The sequence below is a fragment of the Nesoenas mayeri genome, assembly GCF_963082525.1.
Source record: "Nesoenas mayeri genome assembly, chromosome: 4".
NCBI classification, from domain to species: domain Eukaryota; kingdom Metazoa; phylum Chordata; class Aves; order Columbiformes; family Columbidae; genus Nesoenas; species Nesoenas mayeri.
In genome coordinates, this window is record NC_137540.1 from 39,900,484 (window position 1) to 39,920,719 (window position 20,236).

The 20,236-nt window shown below is 35.4% G+C and overlaps 1 protein-coding gene across 2 annotated transcripts in view; it reads right to left on the reverse strand.

Moving 5' to 3' along the window:
• The window catches only part of GLRA3 (glycine receptor alpha 3), a gene marked incomplete at both ends in the record, with an annotated part of 82,297 nt that overhangs the window by 20,369 nt on the left and 41,692 nt on the right, over positions 1-20,236 (reverse strand). For both annotated transcript variants that reach the window (XM_080344226.1, XM_080344227.1), the window contains 3 exons: positions 1,603-1,740; positions 13,811-13,893; positions 15,616-15,839. In XM_080344226.1, the coding sequence (XP_080200352.1) occupies positions 1,603-1,740; positions 13,811-13,893; positions 15,616-15,839 (445 nt within the window). The remainder of the gene's footprint in view (positions 1-1,602; positions 1,741-13,810; positions 13,894-15,615; positions 15,840-20,236) is intronic.

Genomic DNA, 20,236 nt, shown 5'->3' on the forward strand with positions numbered 1-20,236 from the left:
AATATTTGAGCCATGATTAATTGTAATTGAAATTCTCAGACATGAATAAGAGTACAGTTTGGCTTTGGATGAGATGTTTGGAGAGATATTTGGAAATCACTGGAAATTCTGACTTTTAAAGGCAGGTTTCCATTCAATATCAAATTTGGTACCACAGTAATGTTTTAGTTCCTCATTGATTTTTTTGATCCATCATATTGTACAAATTAACTTTGGAAAAATGACAATACTTTCTACCATGAATTTTCATTTGTTAGTATTATTATATAGTTAATGAAAGTACAGTTACAGGCATGTTAAAATGCAACAAAAGCAGAAGTGTCCTAAAAAGAAAGAAGAGGTCGGCTACGTATCTCAAGGGAAACAGAAAAATAAGGAAAATAAGATTTTCTTGTTTATCTTACCAATTAGAACAAAAAGGAAAAATCTTAATTTCATTGTTATCATTAACAAAGGGATGTTTGAGTGAAAAAAGCAACCTGCTATAGGATATGTTTCTCCGTTTCTTCAGGGTTTTTAAGGATTAGCCAGATATTAGTATTTGTACAGTACAAATGCATGCTATGTATTTCCCATTTGCTTTAGGGAACTCTTCAAAATGTCTCAATATCTCTCCACTCTAGATGGAAATTATTAGAGGACCTTTCCCTCCTTTAGGGCACCATGGCAGATGTGGTAAAACTCAGTGTTGAAAAGCATTCTTCCTTAATTTTGATTGTAACAGGACATTCCTTGTGAATGCCAATCTATTGAATTTTATCTGTTCCACCATTTCAGCAGAATTCAAATAAATCAGGTCTAAACTAGAATTTCAAGATACATTTAATTTATTAAGAATCATATTGTAGAGCAGAAATTAAACCAGATATGGATTAGAATGAGAGAGTTCTAGGCTTGGTGTGTTTTGTTTTCTTTCTCTCCTACAAGAAGATGGAAGCCATGTGTTCTTAGCCTTTGCTATGTGTGTATTTATGCTTGTCCAGTTACTGTTTTTTAATTGTTTTTTTAACAATTAAAAATAATTATATTAATAATGTTACCTCCCTCCTTTTACAATTAAAATGATGTGTTTAACATAATTATGAAATTATGTGCTTAACGTTGCAGTTCTACAAAGGCTTCAACTCAGAAAGGCCACATCTAATTTGAACACCTGGCCATTGTACTCTAAGGAAGCTTTTAGCTTGTTTGTGTTGCCCCTTGCTGTAAGAACTGGGGCAGGGATGGCTGGCTTGGCAGCCCTGTGTCCCTTTTTCCTGCTTAGTGCCCATGGTGGACCTTTGAATGTCAGCAACGCTTCGGGTCCTACAGTGGAGACATGGTCATTGCACCCACTGTAAAACTAAAACTCCTGACTGAATAGCTTCTGAATTATTTCAACTATGTACTTTCTTAAGTTTACTGAAAGAGAAGTTTCATCAGCCTTCAGATAGTTTTGTTTCTTTGTGTCAGTTATTTAAGACTGTACAGCACACCTGTACGTGTTAATCTTCTTGTGACTTCAGTGAGAATGTTTAAAAAAAACCAACCAACCAAAACTCTCTGAAACAACAATAAATGTTAGATGTCTTTCAAGTTTTAATCACTAATATGCTTTCCTACCTGTATTGTAATGCTTGGTGCAGTAACATAAGTCCTTTTCTTCTTTCAGCAGAAACTGTGGCAGAGTGAGGCCTTCTGCTACTTGAACTGCTCCCTTTTCTTGCCATTCAAAAATGAGATCATTCATTGTGTATCCAACTACAAAAAAAAAAAAAGGCAAATGAATTCTAAGTCAGCTGCAAACTTTGAAAATCAGGGACATACCAACTAGTGATGGCTTAAGTAAATGTCGTGAAAGTGAGATAAAGCATGGGATCTTCTTGTGCCTGTTAATCACAAAGTTTTATTTTTGTTCTGTACCATACTGAACTAGAACATAAAACAAAACAGTTTTAAGCATATTTTTGGAAATCTTAATTATCAGTTTGTATATTAATGGAATTAACAAAAGCATTAAAACGAGATAAACATCCAGCTCTCATAGGTGCTTGGGAAAATCTTAGCCTCCCCAGACCATGAAGGTCTTCACACTCAGATCTCCTTCTCCTTTTATCTGAGGTGAAATGATGGATTGTCAAAACCATGTTTATGGTTTTATGTCAATTTGAACTGTCAGGTGCAAATGCTTCAAAGAGGACAATGAATGAAAATTTCTGCAGGAGTGAGGTATTAGTTGAACTGAAAAAATACTTTTCTCTGAAACTGGTACAAAACAAGGGAAAGCAATTGATTGTGACATATTATGATATTAAAAGGCATTCAGTTTTAATATTCAGATTCCTGCCCTTATGTGTACTTCATTCGTGTGTGTATAAGATCAAATAAAACAGCAAAAGCTGTAGTAGAAGTACTAATCAAAAGCCAGGCTTTGTAAAGGGCAAATACTTTTTCCCCTCTGTTTCCCTCTCAGCTGAACATTTGCAAGGGATATAATTTGGGAAAATAACTCTACTTCCTCTTAATATGTGATATATTAACTTCCCAGTATATCCCTGGCAATTTATGCTGTGTTGTTTTAATGAATAAATTTTGTCTGATAATGACAACAGGGGAAAGAAAAAAAAGTCTTCCTATTCTTATTGAGGTTTCATTAAGATTTTCTCAGAATCTAATAGATTTGGACAAAGTGAGTTTTTAAGATTGAAATCTAAAACTTTGTAACTTCTATTGTTGTAATAGTTTGAAGGACAAGGGTACACTTGAGCCACTTATAATAGCTTTAACCAAAAGGAAAAGGGGATAATTTTTACATCTGAATTATATAGGTTTCATTTATTTATTTTTCTTTGCAATATTTACTTTCTGCTTTAGTCCAATGCTAATGAGCTGCTGAGGATACTGTAGGATAACTGGAAGTATCTTTTAACATTTCAGTAACAAAGTACTGTTCAAAGTATAATGTTCAGAACTTTCTAAGAGTAATTATCTTCCCACAAATACTGAAATGTTAAATTCTAGTGAAGGAAATAACCTCTTTAGTAATGTGTGGGCATAAGTCTTTCTCATGTTATATTCAGTGACTTCATTACTCTCTGGATAATTCTATTAATACTATTCATTCATAATGCTGTGATATGCTGACCTCAAATCTGAGACACACTTCATCCTTTCTCATCTATGTTGAATGCACCTATGAGCTAAGGATCAGTGTTTAGAAATTTAAAACTGTTTTAAGCACCTCTTTCTGCTTCTAGATTGGTTGTGAGTTGTTTTGTTTGTTTTATTCGTGGTGTTTGTTGTTTTTTTGTTTTGTTTTGGGTTTTTGTTTGTTTGGTTTGGTTTGTCTCTTTGGTGTTTTGTTTTGTTTTTGCGGGGGGGGGGGGCGGGGGGGGGTGGTGGAAAGCCTTTATACAAGGTATTTGCAGGCACTCAGGCTGACTGTTGCTTTGCTTTGGTATTTTGTTGTGGCTGGATGAATATGCTAAAATGAGACCGTATCCTTTTAAATAAGTATTTAATTAAGTTCATACCTTACTCAAGTCATTACAAGTATACATTAACTGTGCAAAGAAACACTTATTTTTTTGTATTATTAAATGCATGACCTTCCATAACCACGATCTTAAGATTCGTTATTAAATGCTATAAACGATGAAAAATCAAGAGTACAGCTCTTATCAAACTTTTCATGAACTCAGACAAAAAGCAGTTGTGTGTGAAGGAAATTATCATTTGAAGCATGTAGATTATGGCCAGAAGTGATATCCCCTGAGTAAAACTCATTGAACTGACATGAAACAACTGCTGCGTCAAAATTTGTTTCACCAGATCAGATTTGCTAATCTCTAATGCATGCTTTTAATTTTGATTATCTACCCTGACAAGTAGTTCTTCTATAGTGCAATCTATTTAAAATAATATCAGTGTATGAAAAATACCAATGTAGTAATTAATTTTTATCATGTTTATATTTTAAACACCCAAATACAGTATTGAATGGTAAAGCTATAACTGTAGTTTTGTAAGTCAAGATCATCATTATAAAGTAAATGTGTCTTAAAATATAGAGGAACTTAATGGAGATCTGAGTTTGTCATACCAAAGAAATTTAAAATAGTGTGATATATATGATATTTCTACTAGGTATGTTACATTAAATCAACTTGAACTAAATCTCTAATAAATTTTTGTGCTTTTATTAAATGTGAAATACATGACCCAATCAAATGTACCCGTTGAATTAGGGAAATCTAAAATCTTATAAGACTATTATAATTAGGGAGGTGAGAAAAAATAAATTATTTGAGCATATTGAACTATTTGATCACAAAAATTTGTCCCTAAATTTTCTTTAGTGAGCAGTGCTAACAAAGATGGGTATTCTTGATTTTTCCAACTGAAAACATTTCATTTGGTATTGTTCCAAATAAACTGACAATCTCTTTTTTTTTTTTTTTTTTCCAACTACTGCATCGTTCTTTTTGCTTGTCACCAGCAGAAATACAGCAGAATCAGGGAATTTGCAAGAAAAAAACTGCAGTTCATGTCCTAGGCCCATCCCAGGATGTTCTATGCACAAAAGAGCTAAATCTCACATTATTCAGTGTTAAAAATTTTTCAGGAGGAACAGCAATACTAATTGAGCTAATTGAGCTTCCCTCATATCTCAAAAAAAGGAAAATACTTTTGGTTTTTAATTAATTTTATGAAGAAGACCTGCTGAATAGCATAGCACTTAACACTCAGAATGCTCATGGTGTTTTGTCCCCTGTGCGTAAGGGGAAAAAGGCAGTTCTGTAGAAATGGCCCTTTAAAACAGTCAGTGGTTACCATCCTGCAGTATCTATACTATTACAGTTTTGGTATATAGTGTTATAAATGCAATGGGCTTAAAACCAATGCTCTAGCGCCCTACTTTTGGTAGCTCTGCTGATTAATGTAACTAGTGACTGGATTCCCTGCACAAAAGAAGACATTATGGCAGATTATGAAATTACCTTAAACTTCAGTCTTGGCAACAAAGTAGGGACTTATGATCCTGATGTGGGTAAGACACCAAATTGCTTAGTGCATCAATGAGGGGTGGGAAGGGCTAAGTGCACAGCAGGCAGCAAAAGTGTAGGGAGCTTTGGTAATGGAAATTTTGAAGCCTTAAGGGCAGAGTGTCACTTTTTAGATTTAGGAACCTAGACTTGCCAGTCATAAAAGTTTACAGTATTAGAATTATTTGGATAAATTTAAAATGCTGATGCCACTGCCTGAGTTCAGTGAGACTATACAGATCTTTCATGCATAGGTATTTGCAGTACTGAGGACTACATTTGCAAAGTGGAAATGATTAGATGCTGCAACAAAGGTCTCTACTCTTCTAGATTAAAAGAGTAGGCTTGACTATCCACTGCTAAAATGAGTTTTACAGGAATGAAAATGAAATGATTTAATTGTCTGTACAAAATTAGCAACTAATTAGCTGAGAAAAGGCAGAGATGTTTTCCCTTTGTGCCTTGCTTTCCTTGTGTTCTACTTTCCATAGGGAAAGTGCACACCTGAAAGGAGTCCAAGTCTGTGCGTCTGGAAGAAAAAACTGTGAATCTATTTCTGAGAACACCTGTCTTCCAGGGTAAAATTTTGCTACATGATGACTATTCCTATTCTTCGTAAATTCTTCCTGTTCAGTCTTACTATACTATTTCTCTTGCTGCTGCTTTGTGAGCAGAACATATATATCCCTTGCTTACTTGCATTTCCTGCAGCTCAACAGGATATTCAGCATCTGACTAAAAAACAGTTTTTCTTATCTGACTATGAGGTTGGTTTGGTGGCTATTATAAATTGCTATCAAATATTTTTATTACCTGTGCTTGGGAAATACAGTGTTATGGAAGAAAGTCCTAATGACTACATTTTAGTGTTGAAAAAAGGACAGTCAGTCACTGGCCTACTTAGAATGTGAAGGTGCAACTTACTTTTTCATTGCTGGTGGATAAAGTTACCCTTTTATACTACAGAAACAGCTGAAAGCAATGGATGCTTTCATGTAGTCTAGTTGTCTGCAGGACCAGGCCAACCTAAACTGAATCAGGTGGATTAGTAAGGACTTCTGTCACTGAAATGCAGTGTGCTAGGATTTGGGTTTGCAGGGTGTTAATGGATAAAAGGTTGAGAAAGAAAGTAGAGATACCAAACTGTGTGCATTATAGGACACAAATCAGCTGCTGTGGCTGAAGTAGAGTGCAGTTTGCAATGTATTTGTTATTGTCTGGCTACTGTCCAAGTGTTTGCTCTTACTTAATTTTATAAAGATAAAAAATCTAAGTGGTGTCATCATAGAACTGGAAAGAAAGGACAGAAAAGTTGCACTCCTATGTTGAACAGCCATGTTCAGCAGTTACAGGACTGGTTATGTTACCTTAATGCCATCTCTATTAACCCAAAGTCTGAGGTTGCACATCTGTAATGCAAAAGCAGATGATAAATTGTTGATGATTATATGACAACTCTATCACACCAGGAGAAGGTTACTAGAGGGAGTATTTCTCAGGAAAACTACAGAATTGTGTGTGTACACATGGCACTGTAGCCTCTCAGCAAACAGCTCTTTTAAAAGTCAACTCACTTTTAGGAGCCTGAAGTCATTCCTGGTAATTAGCTTGTAAAGAATGTACTGGCAGGCTGAGACCTCCTCCTGAGATGAACATGAAGAACAGACAAACTAAGTAAAATTTACAATTAGCTGACAGTGTAGAGGGCCTAAAACAATTGGGAAAGTTAGATTTAGCCTGCAGAAGTTTTTCTTTAGAAAACAGTCTGTCACAGAGCTCATGATAGGTGTGAAAAAATGAAGGTAAAACTATGTATGGTCACACTCCTGGAGGGAGGAGGTGGAAAAGATAAGGCATTAGTTGACGAGTGGCTGTCAGGACTTGTGCCTGGAATAGCTGATGTAGGGTTTTGAATATCTGGGCATCCCATCAAAAGAAACTGTAGTGATAGTCTATTTAATTGACCTAATCTATACAAAACTCTTTGGCAAAAGGTGAACAAGGTAGACATACTAACTTTAGCCTTTAGACAGCACTGAAAATTGTCTAGCTAGAGTGAACGTTTTCAGCATGTTCAATTACAGGTTTCTGGAACAATTGTAGGGAAAAAGAATGTGATCCTGCTAAAATATTTCTCAAAAGCAAGAGCCACTGTGTGTCTGCAAAAGAGAAAACCAAACTTTTCCATTGGTCTCGGTCATCTTGCCCAGAAAATCTTAGATATTAAAAAATGGTGTTGACAAGTTGTTATCAACACCTGTATGAGGTCTCCAGAAGAAAAGAAAGTAAATTGCATCTCTCTTTTTTTTTTTTTTTTTTTAACACTATTATTAATCTTTATAACAAATGGAACATTTTCTCTCATCTGATTTTGAAAGTATAAGAAGAAAGTCTGCCTTGACCAAATAAGGTTCCATTCAACTCATGTAAGTCCACATGACTTTGTGGAACTTATTGGAAGCAATGTATTTATATCAGTTTTATGTATGTATGCAAAGAGTGTGAAGATTTTATTTTAGCTAATTGATTGTCAACTGTAGGCATTAAAATCCCATAATGTTATAGGCAAAATAGTGGGCATCCAACAAATTTGTTTTGAAGCGTTATTAAAGTGTCTTGAAGGTATTATCATCTCTTCTCCAGACTGTCTGAGGACCACACCATTACAGAAAAACAGTTTGATATTCAAGGCAAGTAATTCCCCTATACCTTCAGAAACTCCACAGCTTTGAACCACACTTGTCCTGGTAATTTCAAGGGCAATTCCAAGACTGCTGACAATCCTATTTGTGATGTTCTTTCCTTTTAACCACCCTTAGAATAACATTCAAAGCCACAAAGAATAAAATTTTTAGGAAAACTTGTGATGCAGCTGAATATCAATATATATTGTAAGTTTTCTGTGTGTTCTGTTTTATTCCAAGCAGGCCATTCTTTCTTTGTATCATTTTGCAATACCTACAGGCATATTAAGACCTAATTCTTTTCCTCTTGTTCGGTAAACAAACATATGAATGGCACAAAACAACTCAGCTGAATATATAACATTTTTGTACAAGAGAGTTTCATTTGACTACAAAATTTATTTTATAGTTCTTTTAATCCTAATGATTTATCTAAATTCCATTCTCATTTCTTTAATGTTTATTAAGGTACAGATCCAACAATAATAATGGATTTATTCAGCAAAGCAAGCAGCTCTTTCGGTATCCAGCTAAGGCATGGGCTACAGTCATGTTGACTAGAATCATTTCACTACTCTTCTGTTAGGCATACCAACAGTGTTCCTCCAGGACAGGCTGCCTGCACATGTCTTTTCTGAAGAACATGACAGAGGTTTGAATTGTGCCCTGAATTCCAAGCAACATAGCAGGGGGAAGGTACGACAGAGCTAAAAAATCTGGTTTTCGCTTGAGGTCAGAATAAATACTTCTAATACACATTATGCACTAAAAATATTAGCTTTGGAAAGCAGCTGTGATGCATTTCAAGGCTAAATTTATGCTGGAGGTCCAAGAAAGCAGGATTTTATTCTATGTACTTCTGAGCTGCTTTGCAAAGGGTCTGCCCCTTGCAAAGGGTCTGCCCTCTAAGTCATTCTGATGGAATCTATCCCTTGGGAGTTATAGATTTATCCTTCTTAGCCTGAATTTCAGACAAGAAGAACATTTTGGGCCTAGCCCTCTACCACATCTCTTAAGCCTAATATTTCCTGCTGAGGCCTATAGCTGTCATTTTTATTAGTTTCTATGGCTTCAGCAGCAGTTGCATAGTTACTGCTGCCCTTCCATACTGCAGTGGTTGGGAGCTGAAGACACAAGTATCTAGCTCTTTGTAGCTGTGTGTTGAGAATCACTTCAGATACACAGAGTGAGCTGAGTCACCTGTCTGCAGAGTAGAAACCATAGGATGAGTTGTTGACAATTTTTGTGCTACTGAAATGGAAAGTAGAGAAGAGTTCTGGTTCTGTCTATTCAGGCACAGGCAGGTATTGACCTTGTGTGTCTGTAACTACTGTCACTCATGTAGACACCTGAGGTTCCCTGACAGATAAGAAATATACTCCAGTTCTGTTGTCTTTCTTATGTTCTTATTGTCTTTGTGCTATTGTGGGACAAGAATAATGCACACATGATTTTCTGTAAAGCAGGAGCCCTTACTGCTGTTGCCGACTGCTTACAGATCTTTCCATTTGAACAATCTCTAATTTAGAGTCCGGGAGGAAAGAAATTGTACTATTCAGGTAACTGCATCATGTAGCAGGGCATGAATTTACTCTAAAAATCCAAAAGACAAGAGGCTGATTGCTTAGACAGACTAAGAAGCCTCCAGAAATCAAAAAGGAAATATAAAAAGGCCGTTGTTTAATTTATTAAGAGAGACAAAACACATTAAAATAGAATTATGTGGTGATCAGGTGCTTTCTCCCTTACATACGTTGCTTTTCATAGTACATTTCTTTTGTAACTGAGTTAGTCTTTTTACTATTCTTCGAAAATTCAGGACTTTTGAATGTCACAAAGTTATAATTGTAATATATGAATAAAGGAATAGTGTGAGATAAAACTGCAACTTAAAAAAGACAGAGGCAACGAGCTCTAGCACATGAAAGAAAAACATTTCTTTCCTGAGAGACAAGCTGTGGAAATAAATATGTATCTAGCTGACATTTCTTTGTATCTTATTCAAGCAGAATAAAACTAAAATTATCTCACATGCCTATAGGCTGCACTGGTGCAAGGCATAGAAATATAGAAGGGATTATTTCATATGTGCATTTTCATTTGCTTCTTTTCTAAGATACAAAAGCAGCTCATTCTAGTTGCCGAGAAATCATTTGGTAAAATAAATCCTTTAAAAATAGAAGACATTTCCACTTAAATATTTTTCAGACACTTGATAGCATAAGTGAAGTATTTTAACCAGGGGCAAATCCAGCTGCTTAGACTGACCTTGAAAAAAACTACATGAGCTGGCTAAAAATAAAATCATCATTTGGGAAGAAAAGCTGTACATGACTTTTCCTCTTAGAGCTTTCTGTGCTGAAGCAACAGTACCAATATTGAAGGAAATTATCTAGTACTAAACAAAATAATTATTTTATAGCAAAGGTGAACCCTATGATTGTCCTTTTTAAATAACTTTCAACCTTCCTTTGCAACCTAGTGGTAAAATGAGAAAGAAAAAGATGAGTGTTTTGTTAGAAACAGTCTAATTTTTTTAACGACATATAAAGGAGCAAGGCTTGCAAGATTAGATACAATTGAAGGAAACTGTGAAATAAATGGGCCTTGTAAATTCATAATCATACAAAATTCTACCTAACCGGGCACTCAGTGGGAAAAACAGCAATGACCATCACTTTCAAAATAACCATCTGGAAGCATGGCTGCTGCTGTTTTGCTTCTGCAAACACTTTGGATTTTATAACACAGCCTGATCATCAAATAATTTACTTGTGATATGAGAGGACTGGGTTCTCAGTTTTGAAACCCGATGTCCTCTACATCCCTGGACACTGCACTAACCACCAGAGTTAGTGCTTTGATCCTTCTGTTTAAGTTGTTTCACTCTGAACCAAAAAATGTAAGCCAGACAGCAACAGGAGAGTATGACACTGTGGCCTAGAAATTAGAGATGCTTGGATGGATCCAGGCTCTCGCGGTTATGTCAGTTCTTTCCTCAGGAGATTTGATATGAAGCCTGGGAAAATGCTAAATGCACCCATCCTCCTTTTTCTTCTCTAATTTTAAGGAGAACTAGATGCCCAATTCTTACCAAAGACTCTGGAATTTGAATGTTTCTGCTCACCTTTTTCTAAGTCTTGGAAACTGGCTGGAGTTCAGACTCATATAAAACTTTGTTTTGTTTTGTTTTTTACCCAGTTATTCTCCTTTCCACCATGTAGATACTTTTCGTAACTTTTCCAAGGTGTCTGTTTCCCTTCCTGTACTTCATAAATAGAGAGGGTGTGGGCAGGTGAATTCCTGCTCTTGGAGGTCTAGGAGCTTGGAAATCATGCTACTGTGCCTATCTTCTTTGGATCTGTCCCAAAGTAATTTCAGGGAATTTGCTGCCTTGTTCTTGCAAACCTAACTGGTTATTCTGCTATCAGACATGTTGGTATAGGCAAAGCTCCCACGTGCTGCAAAATTTTCTGCCTCAGGCCAGCTACTTTGCCCATAGTCTTTATTTTTTCAATGTCTGGATTTACAGGTACAATAGAACTAAACAAAGTGATATGGGGAAAGGTTTATTACTTGTAACTTGCTAATGAAATAAAACTTGATCTTTCTCTGTATCTAGAAGACTGTGAAGAACTCATTGGTATTTTGTTCAGCTCTTCTTCTGTGAACATTGTCTCTCTCTACTATGTTAATGTGCAGCAGGGAATTTACTCCCACTGAACTGAATGATTAAAAACAAGACTTCAGTGAAAAATGTTCTTCTGGCAAATACAGTAGGACTTCGACAGTGCTATTCAACTAATAAGCGTTGGTTCCCTATGGTGCAGTTTGTGGGAATTGTGAGCTCCTGCAAGGTTTCTATAAAACAAAAGAGATGCCTGTTTTTCAGAAATGCTCAGTTGTTGTATGACCTGGCCTCAAAAGGGCTGAAAGAGAGGAAAAATATGTTGTATGAAGTTTTTAAAGCAAAAATTTCATAACTTTAAACACTATATATATATATTTTTTTTTTAATAATGCCTTTTGCTTGTTTGGTCAAACACTATGGTACTTTCTGTTTGAAACATAGTTGTATAAAGTGAATATACCTGCCATCTATATGTACCCTGATACAACAGCCACACATTAACCTTTTCTTTAGTCACATTAATTATACAGGTGACATAGGCTATTGGTAAGATTTACCATCTGTCCATTGTAATGAAAGATAGATCTGGATTTCATACTTATCCTGCAATTTTATCCTGCATTATCCATACAGCAAACAGTTCTGACATATTGACTGATAATTACCTCTCATTTCTCCTAGGCACTGCTTTGTTCCCATAAAAGAAGAAAAAAAACCCCAAGAAATGCTCAAATTGTGTGTGCTCTGTTTCTGATCTAGAATGTATTTCAAAGAATCCAATATGTACATTATATATGTAGAAAATTATTTTCTGAAATATTTTACTTATTGATCCTAAAACCATAAATCTAGATCTGATATGAAGATGGGTACTTATTTTTATCTGTTTCTCCTGTCATTAGTTTTCACGAATTTCAGATTGATGGAATCTTTCAAAGAATGTATTTATTTCATTTTTGTTATTCACAACATTAGTAGGACCTTTACGGTATGAATCTTTTCCAAAGTCCTCTCTTTTTTAGAGGAAAAGACAATTCCCAAATACTTCATATCGCAAGGAAAATGAGAATTTGATGCACATCTGTACCTTTCTCCTCACACATCCTGTGTTATCTCAGATCATAGCAGCAGACACAACCTTTGGTTTTGTCTTTTTGTCTGTGTGCGTGTGCCTTGAAATGGCGCATCTGCTGTATGCTTTCCATGCTCTTTTGTGTTCCAAGTGCGATATCAAGGGAGAGGATAAATATGGTATATGAGGGGTTGAGTTAACAAATGCTAATTTGTTTCACATAAAAAGTATTGCTGTTAACTGAAAGATAATTCTGCAAAGCCTGTCTTGTCAAAGCTGGTTTTAGCTTCTCTGCTCTCCTCAGGATATTTGAGTATAATGCAAATGGGGCTTTATTAATAGATTATTTTAAACCTATGAAGTTGTAATTTCACTTCTTCCATTGAAATTTCTAGGTTAACACCAGGTTTGGCCAAACTGTCAGACCTCCTCTGCACTAGAAAGCTATCAGGTCTTTTTTTCTTTCTGTGTTTTGCTGCACGTTTTCAATGTCAAGCTATCTGTGCTACCACAAATTATTTTAACCCCAAAGTCTTTACCAGTGTTATGGTTCATGGTCAGATCATACTTACATTTTATTCCAAACTGGGTGATACCTTGTATGGATGACTTCTTCTTATAATGCAAGGGCTCTACAGCCCTTCCCATGATTTTCTGGGGTGTGTTCCACTGATCCAAGGAGTTCCTCCAGTTGAGGGGGTGAGGGCTGTGTAAGTGATGTACCCTATGTAGGTATGTGGGCATATACAGATATATATATATATATGTATGTATGTATGTATATATATATATATATGTATGTATGTGTGTATATATATATATATATATATGTATGCTGTGTAATCTTCTACAGTTCTTCCTTGCAGTAAACCCTTTCCCTAATCCCTTCTAGGTAGAAACTACAGATATGTAGCTGTAATATGTAGGCTTATTGAAGAGCTAGGGCAGGAATCTCAAGAACAGGGACTCAGTACATATAATTTCATTTCCAGCTTTCAAGGACACAGTGTTGCTGTTGATTTCAGGATATTCACATAAATCCCTTAAATTATTCTCGTTTCCTTTATGTGCTTCTATGTTACTGTCCCCATGTATATGTGAACACAGGGAAGACTTAATGGTGAATCCCCATGTGCATAATTTTGAATAAAAGTAAACTGGCCCTGAGTACGTAAGTTTAGTAACTTCAGATTTACAGAAAACTGCTGAATTTCAGTACAAGTAAGGAAGAATCTCTTCCTTTGAAAATCATGTACACTTCACAGATTCTTTTGGTAAAATAGAGGATTCTTTTTTGAAAATTTGTTCTGGTATCACTGCATGGGGTCTTTCTACGTACTTCTTAGCTATTGTAATCCCTACAAGAGTATTTATAGGAAAATACATTATTCAAACTTACAGCTTTCCAGCTGCATTATACATGTTTGCACATCCATTGGAAAATTTTTGAGATCCATTGGACAGGACAGTATTAAAGTCAATCTGGAAGAACACAAAAAGATGTTAAAAATATACCAAAAAATGCCATAAAATTGCACAGGAAGAATGCATGAAAACACTGGAAGTCATTAGAAATAGAAGAAAATATATTATTTATTAGAAAGCTCTTGAAAGTGATGTCTATTAGCTGATCCCATTTCACATGCTTAGCTTAATATGACAATGGGGAAAATAATTATTACAGAGTTTCAGAAAAACACATTTTTCAGTAGGGTTGCCAAACTACAGGAAGTCTAAAATAATGCAACAACACCATGCTTTTTTGTGCTACAGTGGAATTATTGTGCCGTTAGAGTATCTCAAATCCTTGACATAAAATTTACCCAGATTTGCAAGAACTTCATAACAGATGTCAGCTGCGAATCATGGTGGCAAAGTAATTTATGTGTTATTGTCTTAAAATACAGTTCTTAAATTGTCAACACAAAGGTTTAAAATAACATTTTATGATATTGATAGTAGACTGAAATATGCCTATAATTTTGAACAGCAGCTGTATTTCATGTTAGTCCTGAAACTTCTGTGAAATACTTTGCAAACTATAGACAAAAGAGGCATTTTTACATTTTATATCAATACAATAGCTTATCTTTAGAGTTATACTTCTCAGAGAATGAGAAAGAAGAATGTTAGAGGTAAAGGGACATGTTTTCCCTCACTGGCCAAGTTTATGTATCCATTCATAATTCAGGGTCATGACTGCACCTGTCTTCTTGCTAGAAAATATCTTGTGTGATAATTTTGTCCCATATTCATTTATCTGTTTAGTTGATAGAATGTTTTCCAAAAACCTGAGTGGCTTGAGTTCAATTCATTACACATAAGGCTTTTTCCATTCCCCTGTGTTTGGTCTAGGGGCTAAAGGGAAGTGGGCAGTAGGCAGCAAGCATGGCTGTATACCAGTCATACATTAATGTTACCAATTAATGTGGTGGTATCATAAAAGCATGCAAAGCAAAACACTAAGTGGGCAAGAGGTATATTTATTTCAAAAAATAGAACATTTTGCACAAATAGATCACTGGATTAATACCAAATGTCTAATGGGGCATTAATATACTTATATCCAATGTGTCTCTCATTAGATCAGGTTTTTGAAGACAGTGGTAAAACATCTACTAATATCTGTATTAATGAAATGAAAGTGGGGAGAGGAGAAAAGAAGTAGAATAACTGTGTTCTGTCAACATTTATGTGTGATTTCTGCCTACAGCTTCTTAAACCTTTTCAAGAGTTACTTTCCACTTTTCTCTCCATCTCTAGCAGTTAGTGAACTATTCTCATGCTTCCTTAAACAGGTCATGTTTCCATGTTGAAGTGCAACTGCAATATCCAAAAAGGTGCATTGGATTGTCATCGCATTGGATGCTACAGTGTGTGAAACTTGTACATGGGCCAGCTCAGACTATAATACTTCAGGGCTATTTGCGCTGTGGACATGTCCTAGTTACTCTAGGCTCAGTAGTTGTACTTTAAAATGGGAAATATACTTCTCTTATTATTTTTACTATATATGTGCCTAATTGAGGGATCATTTTCTATTTTAGTATGAACAGTGGACTGCAATTATGATAAAGTACAGTATTCAAAACTTACGACTTTAGTTATAGTTCTCCATGCCTAACAACTGAGGAGATCTGTGGGAAATTCTTAGACACACTTTGAGCTTTTATCTGAAAAAAAATAATTTAATTAGTGACTCACCTGATGGAATAAAGTACATTTCCATTTTTGAAAATTCTCAGCAGCTTATTATCTGTTGTGACTTCATGAAAGTTGGCACCTTTTTCATTTGCAAAGAACAAATCAGGTTTCCAAATTGAATCCAGCATGGATGGATCTAAGTCTAAAGAGTCATCTGGATATTCACTATATGCGAGGCGTGGATCATTCCAATTCTGACGGAGAAAGATGTTCACTCGGTAATCCTGAATGAAAGAGAAAACAAGCAAAGCTTTATCAAGCATAGGGATTTAGCTTTTATTTCATTTCTTAGCCATGTAATCCTCTGTGCATCTGTGGATGACAAAAGAATTACTTAGCTGAATGCCAGCATGATACCTATTTGTATTAGTGGGGACACAATGGATAAGAATAAAGATGCATTTCAGGGCAATTGAAAAAATCCCAAGCTAAGGAAATCCAACTTCTGTGTATAGTTCATATAACTCCAGATAACTTTACCCCTATAGCAGCTTTGTCTTGAGATCAAAATGAGAAAAGCATAAAGAGAATTTTATGGATTTACCTTTTTTTGCCCAACTCCTGGCAGGAATGTTCCTACTTCCCTCTCTTAGGCAGTGAGAATCTGTCCCACTGTACGGGAGCCTCGATTAATTTATTTTTTTTATCTCTCTAATCCTTAAATATTTTCAACCCACTACTTAGAATTTTCATGCCTCAGTTCTCTATTGAAAATTGTGTGAGCAATAACTTGCCACACAGCTGTCGAAGGAGGACACATGTTCCTTCTCTGTTCAAATATGGTAGAGATCTTATAAATCCTTATGATAAATTAGCTTAGGTACAAGTGGAGTTGCCTTGATTCCTACAGACAGTCCTGTCTTAATCGAGGGTACTTTTATAAAAAAGCTGAGTGAAGTGCTTCAAACTTCTGGAAGTCAGTTAGGAGTTGCAGATACTCTGTCAGAGACTATGTTGTATTATAGCTGCAAAATTTAGTAAAACTTTACCATTCTGAACAATGAAAATATTTGTTTTTAAATAAGAGTGAATATTAGCATCTCATTCAATTATATACAGAACTGAGAGAATTGAGACACCAAGCATAAGGACATAGGGACTATATTTTATTGGTCATAATAAGATTTTTCTCATTTTTGCACTACTACGTTGGTGGAAGAAGATAAAATAGAAGCAAAAACATGTTAGGTGCAGAGAGAGGGGAAATGAGAGCTGGTTATCAGAGCTTATGTGACACTTCTGAATGTAATAGAAGTAAAGAAGATATTTATTTAAAAATAAAAGACATTGAAAATTAATTTTAAAAGGAAAACTTTTTGAGTCAAAATGGGAAATGAAGAGTTCAAGGCTTGAGCAATACAATTTGGCCAATAACTATGGGTAGTAGTTACTAGCTAAAACCCCACTGGTGTAGAAATTGTGGGTACTGTTGAAATTCCAGTGTCACATCAATATTTGGTCTTATGAAATTTGGAACATGTACTCATAGAATTGTGAGAATCATACTAACAGAATGATATAATAAAACTGGAACCTCAATATGCAATGTTTATTCATGAGAAATAGTTTTTACATCTTCAGCATACTGCTGGTTTGGTCAATTTAATTACTCAGCTTGACTAAAGGTGGTCAAAGATGGTAAAAAACTTGCTTACCAAGCATTTGTTGCTTCATAATCAGAAAATACTGCATATAATATAAAAAACAGTCCCAGCAGAGGATTATATATTCATATAACCTTATAAATTTTCAAGACAAAGCCTGTTAGTGGAAAACTACACCTGGAGAATGAAATTAATTCAGATTGTTGTTTTCAGCAGACGCGAAAGAGGCTTTCTGGCCAAACTGAAGCATACAACATTAAATGCCAGGTAGGAAAAAGTGTAGAATTTGTTAACCAGTTTTTTTTTGTTCATTTGTGGTTTGTTTTTTTTGTTTGTTTGTTTGTTTTATAGTAATTAGTTTGTTAACCCTGCCTTCAGAAAAGGACTGAAAGAAATTTCTCTTAGTTTCCATCATGGCTAGTGACAGCCTTAAGAGCCATAAAAAGTTCTTAAGAGAAGCTGTTGGTGCTTTTGATAATTAGCACTATGGTGTGATGAAACCAGAGCCAGGGCTGTCTACTTTATAGGTGTAGAAACAAGTGTCTTTTTTCTTTCCCCTCCAGTAAGCCAAAACCCTTAGACAAGCTTGTGCCTTGGTGTTCATAGAACTGAGCTTTTGGTGACTTCCATGCAGCAAAAGGACATAATGTCCCCTGAAATACCTTTATTTCTTTACATTATATCCCAAATATCTTCTAGTACCAGTTCCTCTTCCAAATTCCTGTATGAAATCAAACAGACAGGAAGAAGCAGGACATGGTTGAAGGTGCTACTGCCTAACTCCCAGCATGTGGGCTCATCATGTTGAAGGAAACATTAACTCTAAATCGGAGGCACTAGGTGTGAGCACTGCAACTCTCAGGACTTCATCTGCACTTTGGCCAAAACCAAGCTTTACCTTTTAATTTATATAAGCTGAAGTATGTCTGTTTATTTTACTTTTCTCTGTAGAATGTGCTAAATTTATGAATGGGATTACTTATGGAGTAAGAGATTTCTCATGTGTATAGGACAGTAGAGGTGAAAGATGCACAGCAGAAAATTGAAATGAAAATGGAAATTAGAGGAAGACAAATGGTGGAATGTGTTCTAGGTTACATTAAGCTATTCTGTATGTCTGTTTGCCTAAACTTATTGGTTTAAATTGTTTCCAGCTTCAGTTAAATTTTTCATTGAAGCAATTGAAGCTGGTTTTCACTGTTCTCTCCCCTGAAAAGTCTGACTTAATTTGGCTGTCATTACTCACTAAAAAAAAAAATCCTAATCTATCAAAAGGAAAGGGATACATTTGACTGCTATTGTATGAAAGACAAGTATTAAGTGTCTCAGTTTATGATTACACATCGTGAGCATAAGGCTTAACTGCTTTAAACAAGTAGGGTTGTTTGAGAATTAAACTGCCAGAACTGGGATTTAAAATAATTGATTTCCTACAAGAGAATTACTATTCTCATGTGCTACTTGCCTTGAGGGGAGACTCCCAGTTCAAATAACTCTGTGCTGGGGAGGTTCCTTGAAAGGAGAGAGAAATCATCCTTTAAGTTGTGGTGACTTCCACAGCCAGTTCCATAACCTCAAGGCTGCCATGGTCTGAAGCGCTGCTGTGCTCTGGTTCTACAGAATGAAACTGATTTACGGGTCTACACTTGCTTCACTGTCCTTTGAAACCCTAAGCCACAGGGTGGACTTTCTTAGAGGGTCAGGATATTGTTCATCTGCTTCATAGGGCTCAATAAAATCAAAACTAGGAAATCAGGTAATTTCTCTTTGCTATCTATGCTGAGGCCATTATGGACTCCAGTACTAACATTTTGATTAGCAATTTCAAGCACACAGAGAAATCTAAAATCCTTACAGAATATTTTGATTTCTTCTTCATTATACTGATACAGATAGAGCTATATTCCCATAGATTACAGAATATAGCTAGAATGCCTTATTGAAACTCTGACACAAATCCTCAAGGTATTAACTACCTGACACTGGTTTATTTAATGCATTTTTAATAGGCACTGTATGTGGAATCGTTCTAGATTTGAGAGACGTATAAAAGAAATTTCCAAAATATGCCCTTCATTTCAACATTGTCTATCACCTGCTCTCATAATTTATGAATGCTGCTATTTGAACCAAATAATCAAATTTTTATTCATAAATGAATAATCTTCCAGAGCTCTACTTTTTACAGTTCCAAATACTACTATAATTGTGACTAATATATCTGAGTGAAATCTAGATTTGTCTTTTGCATAATGTAGTCAAATAAGTCTTGTTTTATTTGTTCTAGCTCACTGTAGACTTTTAATATGGAAATCTTATGGACTTTCCAAGAATATTGCTAAGACTAAATTTAAAGGCACCATGAGAAATATTGTTCTTGTGAAGAAATTTATTTTAAACTGATAACTATGGCAATTTTTATTCATGTCTATTAAAGATCTGTATTGACTTCTGGTGAAGTCACAAAAAATAGCACAAAAAGCAGATGTATTTACTAAAGTATATAGAAAAAAGATTTTGTTCATTAAGTTTCCAATAAACTGAAGGAAAAATGCAGAGTTGTTTGAACATGTTTTTACATGTTTTTACTAATGTTAGTAACTTCATACGTTGTAAGTGCTTAAAAACCAGTCAAGAGCAAAGCCCCATATTTGTAGATTCTATGCATGCACAGACTATTAGCCTCCCAATGGTCAGATTTCTCCCTTTTCAGGTTTCTACGGCTGTTGCTAACAGCTCCATTGCACGTAATACTGGAAAAGTTTTTGGCAGACAAAGGCATGGGCTGGAATTTACTTTCTTGTAGTGAAAGCTGAATATGATCTTCTGTACCTAGAAATTTATCATGGATGCACTGGGCAGACCTGCTTACATGAAGGCTGAAGTGAGGAATGAAAATTAACACGGGGACCTGCAGCAAAAGGAAGGCAGAACTTGGGAGAAGAGGGAACAATTTAAATAATTTCAGCATGTGTTATAAGGGAGAGATATACCTAACATGAAGAATAAGATCCAAG